At 43.0% G+C, this 10,160-nt stretch overlaps 1 protein-coding gene across 3 annotated transcripts; it reads left to right on the forward strand.

Annotated features, from left to right (window-relative positions):
- Window positions 1–5,767: 5,767 nt before the first annotated feature.
- Window positions 5,768–7,478, forward strand: BEX3 (brain expressed X-linked 3). 3 transcript variants are annotated; one of them, XM_024240665.3, is made up of 3 exons: window positions 5,768–6,021; window positions 6,447–6,525; window positions 6,870–7,478. In XM_024240665.3, the coding sequence occupies exon 3, from the start codon at window positions 6,899–6,901 to the stop codon at window positions 7,232–7,234; it is 336 nt and encodes a 111-aa protein (XP_024096433.1). In that variant the 5' UTR covers window positions 5,768–6,021; window positions 6,447–6,525; window positions 6,870–6,898; the 3' UTR covers window positions 7,235–7,478. The 3 variants fall into 3 exon arrangements, with proteins under 3 accessions (XP_024096433.1, XP_024096437.1, XP_024096434.1); XM_024240666.3 differs by having other exon boundaries at window positions 5,957–6,021; window positions 6,917–7,478; XM_024240669.1 differs by lacking the exon at window positions 6,447–6,525 and having other exon boundaries at window positions 5,811–6,021.
- The last annotated feature ends 2,682 nt before the right edge of the window (window positions 7,479–10,160 follow it).

The raw sequence follows: 10,160 nt of genomic DNA on the forward strand, positions 1-10,160 counted from the left end.
TCTAGGCATGTTGACAGACTTCAGTCTTTCTTCCTGAGATATGAGTGTAGTTAATGAAAACTCAGGGAAGGGACTAGAGATAATTGTTTTCTTCTTTAATGAGTCTGGACTTTAGATAAATAAGGGAACTTCAAAAAACAACTTCATCCTGTGCTTTGGGAGACACAGGATTGAGAGTGAGGAAGTGTGTGGGAAAGGTCAGACGGACCTTGAGGCTTCCTCTTCAGTTCAGCATGTCAAAGCACCATATCTTGGGGTACCAGTTTCTAAGCCCCAACATTACCCAATATAATGGAAGGTCTTTGACAACAGGGCCCTTGTCTACGCTGTTTCCTCCTGCATCCTTAGTACCTAAAACAGCAATTTGCACATGATAAATGCTCAACTATTATTTGTTAAAATAATAAATTTTTTTATTGACCATGTTTATTTCTTTTGTAAACTACTTATTCATATCCTTTGCTCATTTTCCCATTGGTACGTTCATTTTTTTCTTATTAATTTGTAAGAGCTCTTTAAATATAATGGATGTTAACTTTCTTCTTCTTTCACATATTGTTGGTTTCCTAGGATGGCTGTAACAAAGTATCACAAACTAGGTGGCTTAAAACAACAAAAATGTGTCCTTTCATGGCTCTGGAAGCCAGAATTTCAAAATCAAGGAGTCAGCAGAGCCATGCTTCCTCAGAGACTCTAGGTAGAGTCTTTTCTTGCCTCTTCCTAGCTTTTAGTCATGGTTGTCAACCCTTGGCACTCTTTGGCTTGAAGCTGCATCACTATAATCTCTGCCTCTGTCCTTAGATTGGTTTTCCTCTTCTTATAAGGACACCAGTCATATTGTATTAGGGCCCAGCTTAATGACATCACCTTAATTTGAATATATTTTCAAAGGCTCTGTTTCCAAACAAGATCACAATCAGAGGTTATAAGGCTTAGGACTTCAATATATATTTTGGGGGGATACAATTCAACCCATAGCACATATAGTATAAAAGTATTTCTCCAGTTTCTTCTCTGTCTTTTAAATTTGTGTGAAAAATCAGGTTCCCTGGCCAGGCGCGGTGGCTCACGCCTGTAATCCCAGCACTCTGGGAGGCCAAGGCGGGCGGATCACAAGATCAGGAGATCGAGACCATCCTGGCTAACATGGTGAAACCCCTGGCTAACATGGTGAAACCCCATCTCTACTAAAAAATATAAAAAATTAGCCGGGTACGGTGGCAGGCGCCTGTAGTCCTAGCTACTCGGGAGGCTGAGGCAGGAGAATGGCGTGAACCCAGGAGGCAGAGGTTGCAGTGAGCTGAGATCATGCCACTGCACCCCAGCCTGGGCGACAGAGCGAGACTCCGTCTCAAAAAAAAAAAAAAAAAAAAAAAAAATCAGGTTCCCCTTGTTGCACTGTATACTACCAATGGAACTTACATGGGAGTAGTAACAGTGAAATAAGATAAAGTGACTTCATGAACGTTTATGCACGAGTTTTGTTACTCCTCAAAGTTCATCCCTAAGTCCTGGGAAAAGTAAGAAAGGTGCTCAACTCAGCTTAAAGCTAGAAGGGCCAAAGGAGTTCTCTTGGCCTACACATAGTCCAGCTAATGTCATCAGTTTAGGAGACTGCATAGGGCAGAGCTCCTTTTCCACCAGAGTCCTAAACAACAGGAAGGAGTGGCCATGGGTCTCTGGTGTCTCAAGATATTATCTGCAATCCATGAAATAAAGAAAAGAATACCCCTCAGTTCCCCAATAGATAATGAGGTGCTGAATATTTGCTGCTTTCACATTCAGACATCTGAGTCTCATAGCCCTTTTATTTTTTCAGACTAGATCTCTTGAATTAAATATATTATCTCCCAAATCATTGAAACTCTTACAGAGACACCCTTAAAATTTCATCAGATTCATTCCATATTTTGGAAATCTTGGCATCAAAGTTATAATGGCCATAGCTGAGAGGAAAGCTGGAGTAGGCATAATTTCCTATATTCTTAACACTTAGTTTCAGTCTGTAATCAGTGCTTAAATTTAGAGAGAAAGAGAGAATCACAATAAAAGAGTATCAGTAAAGCATCAGAGAGGTACATAGAGAACCTATTCTAGGCAGGAACAGAGATACCCATACCCACAGGGCCCACTATCCCAAGCCTAGCATTCACACAGGAGAGATAATGAGAGGAAAATAGGACAATAACCACAGTCCAACCAGGTGCATTTCAGACAAGTACATGTGAGCCATGTCATGGCAATACACATAAATATTTCAGCAAAAACGAGCTTCCACTGATGGGATACTAATACAATAGAGGGATCTTCACTAGTTGAGGTCAAATCATGAAACAGTTTTATTTTTCCAATAGCTGTATCAGCAGTGTTCTTTCTATCACTCCCTCCCCCACTTCACACGGGGCAATGGGCTTCTTTAACTACATTTCTGTCCAGTTCTCCAATTTTTCAGTCACTATTGCTTATTAAAATAGTTTCAGTCAAACTAAAGATTTGGTTCTATTCATTTTCAAATGCCAATCTCACTTTTCATTCTGAGTCCTCCTGGTGCCTCCAGGGCAGATTAGAATTGAGGCTCCTGGGCTTGAAACATGTGTAAAACATGTGTGTGTGGGGATAAGAACCATCTAATCAGTTCACCTTCTCTCTGCCTTTTGGGACACATGAATCCCAAATGCAGAATATAGTGTCCTTCTAACTTGGCCTTGAAAAAATTTCTGTTTTTGTTCTCAACAGTGTGCTATCTATTTCCAACTCCTCAGAAAACTTCAAGGTCAAGAAAACATCTCAATCAACTCCTATTCACAACATTTTAGTAAAGATAACAGCATTTCCAGGACAATTTTCACCTATCTTTAAAAAATTACTTTATTACAACTAATCTATATAGCATAATATCCAATCTGGATATTACAAACAAATGTCTGTTTTCATCCAAGGAAATTTGGTGGTTTTGAACAAAGGATTTATCCAAGATGGGTCAAAAGGAAAACAGCAAAGCATTTAGCCACCAAAAGAAATAAAAATCCACTTGCTAAACTTCATATCCAATAGTCACATCACAGTGGCTTCTCAGCTTTCAGGAGATTTTTTTCTAGGTAATTCTTAATTTTCATAAAAGCTTTTCCATATTGCCCTAAATACAGTCCCCAGAATGAAAAACAACTAATTCGCCTCAGTACTGGATACATTCACTCAACAAATATTCAGTAATCACCTACTTGGTGCAAGGAACACTATTAGTCACTGGGTATGCAAAACAGAACACAGCAAGCATGTTTTGGGCCACCATGGATTTTAAGAACAAGTGGGTCTAGCTAAGGAAAGAATCATACTCTGCTACTCTTTAAATCATGTTAGAAACCATCTAATAACAATAAAAATAACGTCAACAAAAATTGATGATTTACTAGGCTATGTAGTAAATTCTTGTTATGTGTAATTCTAACAATCCTTGTTTCACAGAGGAAGCACACAGACCTTGATAAGTAATTGATCCAAAGTCGAACATCAAGTAAACAGCTGACTGAATTTGAAGCCAGACTTGTCTGATACTACTGTTCATGCTTTGAAACTGCATCATTCCAGCTGATATCATTAATATAGCAATCTGTATAAAAAGTTCTTAACTGTGAGACAGAATCCAGGAATCACTAACATTTCCTTAAAAGACAAATATTGCATGTGATTTTATAATTTGATGTTTTGGAGCTATGTACTAATATATCCATATACCTCTAGAAGAATATATATGTAATTTTATATGGAATACATATCTCTAAAACCTCTAACTACATACGCACTGGGCATATACTCTTCCTTTATTCACTGTGTCATCTGGTTTAGCAGGGCAGGAAATTCTACAGGAGTTTGGGGCCAAAACTAGAGTTAGTAAGCATTTGTCTGGTTTGTCTTGCCTCAGTGCTGCATTTAATGCTTTTGGTTCCTTATAAACAACAGATATCAAATATTTTTTATAACTGCCACTTTCCTAAAGACATCTCTATTTTCTAGCTGTGATAATTTTTTGAAAAATGATTTCAAGTTGGAGAAAGGAACATTTGCACTCAGGATAAGGTTCAGTCTCAAGTTAAGTTGTTTCACACACCCCCTGCTGATTTCTAATATATTTTGAAACATTCGCACCAAAGGGTAGATGGTTTTGAAACTAATTTCTGCATAATATGTACTTAACTTCTGAGCTTATACTAAGAAGATATTTGTAGGGATGGTTTGAAAGGTTTGGAAAGGAAAGCAGAGAATAAAAGACTCCCTTTCTCTCATGACTGTGGTATCAAAAACATCAAAGTTACATAAAATGGTGAAGATCTGACGACCGGACTGCTCCCTGAAGATTTACTTTACAGATCATTTCGAAAACACCAACTGTGTTCAGGAAGAGTCCCGCCTTTCAGGCGCCTGTAGTCCCAGCTACTCCGGAGGCTGAGGCAGGAGAATGGCATGAACCCTGGAGGCGGAGCTTGCAGTGAGCCGAGATCGCGCCACTGCACTCCAGCCTGGGCGACAGAGCGAGACTCCGTCTCGGAAAAAAAAAAAAAAAAAAGAAAGAAAAAGAAAGACTCCCGCCTTTTTATAATTTTTTTAATTTTTTTTTGAGACGGAGTCTCGCTCTGCCACCCAGGCTGAAGTGCAGTGGTGCGACCCGGCTCACCGCAACCTCCGCCTCCGGGGTTCAACGATTCTGCTGCCTCAGCCTCCCGAGTAGCTGGTACTACAGGCACGTGCCACCACTCCCGGCTAATTTTTTTGTATTTTTAGTAGAGACGGAGTTTCACCGTGTTAGCCAGGATGGTCTCGATCTCCTGACCTCGTGATCCGCCCACCTCGGCCTCCCAAAGTGCTAGGATTACAGGCGTGAGCCACCATGCCCGGCCAAAAATAAAATTTTAAACGAGCTAGTATGTATCAAAAGTAATGGTTTGATGTTGTGTGGAGCCCAGAGAAAATATTTTGTGTGGTACAGGTCAACATAAACAATGAGAGATTTCATTCTGCAGGATAAAGCATTTCCTTTTTTTTTTTTTTTGACAGGGTCTCGCTCTGTCGCCCAGGCTGGAGTGCAGTGGTGCGATCCCGGCTCACTGCAACCTCCGCCTCCCAGGTTCAAGCGATTCTCCTGCCTCAGGCCCCCCGAGTAGCTGGGATTACTGGCGCACGCCACCACGCCCAGCTAATTTTTGTATTTTTAGTAGAGATGGTGTCTCACCATGTTGGCCAGGCTGGTCTCACACTACTGGCCTCAAGTGATCCGCCCACCTCGGCCTCCCAAAGTCTGGGATTACAGATACGCCACCGCGCCCAGCCAGCATTTCTTTCAAAATTAAAAACTTATAACTCATAATTTTCTGAAGCATGCAGATTTTTTAAGGGAACAAAAAGAAATATATACAGTCCACTCCACTTCCTTGCCCCGCTTTCTGACAAGTGCCCTCCTGCCTCCCCACCTTAGCCCTCACTCTAAATTTTTTAGAAGGGTAGGACTTCAGGGGCTACGTGGGCATTGATGGCTGTGCACATGCAAGGGGTAGGAGTGGGAGTGCAGCGCAAAGCATGTTGCCAGGTAGAAAAGGAGAGAAAGCAGAAAAGGCCAAAGCCAAGGCCTGAAGTGAGAGGGGGGCAGTGGTGGAGGATGATGCAGACCCTCCCTGGTAACCAGAGGAGGGCAAACTCCAACCGCAGAGCCACTTGTGGGCCCTCAGATTGGAGAGGACCGAGAAGAGTGACAGGGCTGTGCGCTCTGGGGCACCTCACGCAGACGGGAGCAGGGAGGCTGTTTTTTGCGCGTGCATATGGCGGTGGCGGGGTGGGGGAAGGGGGAGATCCTGCTGCACTGGCCGCCCAAGTTGGGGGGCGAGCTCTGCGGTGACGCGCGGCCCTCACGTGACCCAGAGCTGCAGAGCGACGCAGCCTTCGGTGCAGTCGTCACTCGCGTCTGGCTACCAGCTCCCCGCTGCCCTGAGCTCGGCGGGCTGGCATCCGGCCCGGGGAAAAGCGGAGCAGGTAAGGGCCCCGGGGCCCGCGCGCCCCGGCCATGCCAGCAGCGGCTGACCAACCTCGGCGACAGGCGCAGAACAGCGCAGGGGGTCCCCGCCAGCTTTCTCCACACCCCAACATGCTTGGGAACATAGAGGCCCCCAGGGATGGGGAAGCAGGAGCGGCTGGGGTTCCAGGGGCGGCAGAGCCACCAAGAGCGATAGAAAACCACCCCCGAGTCCCTGCAGGAAAACAGGGAACACCGCGGGGGGCGGGGCGGCCGAGGGTGGGGTGGGGTGGGGTGGGGGTGGGCGGCGGGAGACGCGGGGCGCTGGCAGCGAGGGTAGCCCGGGCCCGGAGCAGGGAAAGGGCCGGGCGGCGGCGGGTCTTCGCTAGCGTTCCGCTGCAGCAGCCCCCACCCCTCCACAACCCCCACCCCGGCTCGACTGCAGGTCTGCGAGGCTAAGTGTCTCCGCGGCGCACCTCGCGGCGAGAATCCGGAGGAGGAGGAGACTGCAAGGATAGGCCCAGGTCGGTGCGAGGGACGGTGGTGGGGCGGGGGTCGGAACGTGAGGAAAGCCCAGTCTGAGACCCCAACCCCCTCCACCCCATCCCCCACTCCTATACCGGTCCTCCATTTTGGTGCCTGCAAAGCTCTGGGAAAGAATCCTGGGAAACGAAAAATGGTGGGTTTGGGGGAAGGGAGGTAAGGGGAGAAAGCTGGAGGGAGGGGCTCTAATTGGAGGCCCCCTAGAGGACGCACGGAACTTCTAAGGTGGGAAAAAACGAAATTAAAAAATCCTTTGATATCAGGGCTGGTCAGTGCACCAAGCATTCAGTCTCTCTCCTTGCCTTTGTCTTACTTGTGTTCAAAGAAAAACAACCAGAAAAAAAAAATCTCATCATGGCAAATATTCACCAGGAAAACGAAGAGATGGAGCAGCCTATGCAGAATGGAGAGGAAGACCGCCCTTTGGGAGGAGGTGAAGGCCACCAGCCTGCAGGAAATCGACGGGGACAGGCTCGCCGACTTGCCCCTAATTTTCGATGGGCCATACCCAATAGGCAGATCAATGATGGGATGGGTGGAGATGGAGATGATATGGAAATATTCATGGAGGAGATGAGAGAAATCAGAAGAAAACTTAGGGAGCTGCAGTTGAGGAATTGTCTGCGTATCCTTATGGGGGAGCTCTCTAATCACCATGACCATCATGATGAATTTTGCCTTATGCCTTGACTCCTGCCATTTATCATGAGAGTAATACTGTGATTCCCGCTGTTTTCTTTTTCCTTGCATTTTCCTAATATGCCTTTACTGATCCGTTTGCTGTGAACCCTGTTATTTCCATGTGTCAAGTGGGTCTTGTGTTGCCAGCTTCTATTTGAAGATTGCCTTTGCACTCAGTCTAAGTTTCTGTCAGCAGTAGTTTCACCCATTTGCATGGAAAAATTTAAAGCTAATAAAGCAATTTCAAAAGCAATCTATACATTTATTGTCTCATTAAAAATGTATACTTACATATAACAAATGAACTAAAAAAAATCTGAGATTAAATACACTAGAGTGTTAATTGGTGCACATTTCTGTGTGGTAACTAATCCCAGCACTTTGGGAAGCTAAGGTAGGCAGATCACAAGGTCAGGAGATTGAGACCATCCTGGCTAACACGGTGAAACCCTGTCTCTACTGAAAAAAAAAATACAAAAAATTAGCCGGTCGTGGTGGCACATGCCTGTAGTCCCAGCTACTCGGGAGGCTGAGGCAGGAGAATGGCTTGAACCCGGAAGACGGAGGTTGCAGTGAGCCGAGATCACGCCACTGGACGACAGAGCGAGACTCAGTCTCCAAAAAAAAAAAAAAAAAAAAAAAAAAGATAATATGTGACTTTTTTCCTTTTATTATCTGGAGTTTGAGAAGCAATGAAAATTATTTTTCAATGAGATTATGAATGTAGTGCAGATACATAACAATACTAGCTCAACAAATTTGAAGAGTAATCTTTAAGTATCCTTCAGTCTTAACTGGAATGATAAACCTTCCCTTTATTACAGATACATTCCTTTAAAGAGCCCGTTTTCTGCTCTGTGACATGGGGAAAAATGCTTGTCTTACAGGGCTGCTGAGTGGAACTGATGAAATGTGGAACTGTGTTGGGCTGGCTTCTGTCCCCAACTCCCCAGCATTTAACAGGACCAGGACCCCCATCAGGTACTTAGTGAGGACTGGAGGAATTATCACTCATGTTTACAAGTCTAGACAGTGAAAATAGGTGGGTTGCCCCATATCATTCTTGTTATTTGCAATCCTCCTGCTCCCCTGATTACTGCCTTCTTAATTGGCAACACTTTCCCTTCTGCTGGATCCTGTTTCTGTTGCTGTTGATGAGGTGCTAGGGTCTTCAAGGTAACAAAGCCCCACTGATTTCTCTGGAGTCTCTGGTGAGCCAAATCCCCCTTTGACCTCTATAGAATTGTGGAGAATGTCTTTATACCTTGAGAGTTATGTTTATCCTGGTGAGTACAACTCTTGTGGTTCTTGGGATTACCTTGGTTCTTAGAAAAATAGCCCTTTCTGGTTTTCTTTCATAACTCCTTCAAATAACTCAGACAAGAGTGCACTGGGGCCTAGCTGAGGAAATGCATCTGAGTGTGCCCTGAATTGCATTACTGCAAACCTCCACAATACAAACAGGCTGAAGGCTTTATTTGTGCCTGTGTTTCTATCCTTGATACGGATTTTCTCAAAGGAGACTCTTGGCAGGCCTGCCCACCCAGTTTAACAGACTTACCCAGACATGTAAGTTACATTGGGAGAACAAATTTTCTTTAAAGCGGAAACACACTCCCTTCTTGTCCATACCTGAACCATGAAACTACTTTGTAAGTTCTTAAAAACTATTTTAAGTATTTGGCATTGTCATTTCTTTGTGAGTGTGTGCCCTTTTCTCCAGTTTCTGGTATGGTGCCCGACATAGTAGATATTAAATTATTAATTATTTTGATTGATTAATTAACTAAGAGTTAGAAATCCAGCTCAAAACTGTCCCTAACTCACTATCCTTAACTAAGGGGCCAAAGGCAAGTAACTAGTTATGTGGAAAGCATTACATTATTTCCAAAGGAACATAGCAAGGAAAGTTTCTAACTCAAATTCTGTAAACTTTTTTTTAAACCTTGTATATGTTAATGTTTAGGAAAACATAGACCCCTTACTTGCATCATAATTACCTAGGGAAAGTGTTAAAAATGTAGACAGTTGGGTGCTCTTCCCACCCCCAACCAGCCACTGTGACCACCTGAATCACCAGAATCAGGAATTACTATTTTGAGTTTCCCAAGTGATTCTCATGCATCTGAGTTTTGACAACATAGGCATAGAGAAACACTGACAGTAATTACACCATTTTACAAATATCGTGATCCAAATTACCTTACTTATTTGATTCCACAATGCATATACGTTTCCAAAGTACAGCATTCCAAAATTAGACTACGTTAGACCATCAATATATGTTCATACTTAAACCAGTACTGTTTTATCTTCTTTTCAAATATCCTATTAAACTAATGCTTTATCATGAATTTATTATTAATAATAAATGTGTAATAATTATGAAATTATTAAATAAATTATGCATTATTATTTCTATGCCAACCTGTGCCCTTTCACAACAATGATTTTGTTTTAATCTCCCTGGAGCTCAGTTTCTAGCACAGTGCCTAATATAGTAGATGTTTCATAACATAATAATTCATTTACTAATTATTAAATTATTTCAGGATTGTAGTTTATCTAAAACAATATATAACAACATTTTTGAGCCTGTGGAGTTTTTTTAATGCTTTCGTATTTTGAAAGTTTCTATAAAGAACATTTTAAAATGTTAGTACTTCTTATAATTATTTACATAATGTCATCATACATATTTGGATCATGGATATAGGGAGAATATAAACAAAACAGTAATCCAGTCATCCAAAGATACCATTTGTAAGTTTTTTAGTCTTCATCTTATATTTTATCATGACAAAGCTAGGCTTAGAGCCTCTTATGAGGAACACTGCCTCTTTCAAAGCCCCTGCCAAAGAAATATGTTTAGCTTGCCATGTTTGTTACTATTTTTCTAATCTCTCCTCTCCACTTATCAAAGCTGATTGACTCA

Source organism: Pongo abelii, chromosome X (assembly GCF_028885655.2).
Source record: "Pongo abelii isolate AG06213 chromosome X, NHGRI_mPonAbe1-v2.0_pri, whole genome shotgun sequence".
In the NCBI taxonomy this organism is placed as follows: domain Eukaryota; kingdom Metazoa; phylum Chordata; class Mammalia; order Primates; family Hominidae; genus Pongo; species Pongo abelii.

What these genes read in the sequence shown, in the direction of transcription:
- BEX3 (XM_024240669.1), top strand. Translation starts at nt 5,811, where the DNA reads ATGGCGGTGGCGGGGTGGGGGAAGGGGGAGATCCTGCTGCACTGGCCG. An exon ending in CCCGGGGAAAAGCGGAGCAG is followed by an intron (nt 6,022 to 6,869) that starts GTAAGGGCCCCG and finishes TTGTGTTCAAAG; the next exon opens with AAAAACAACCAGAAAAAAAA.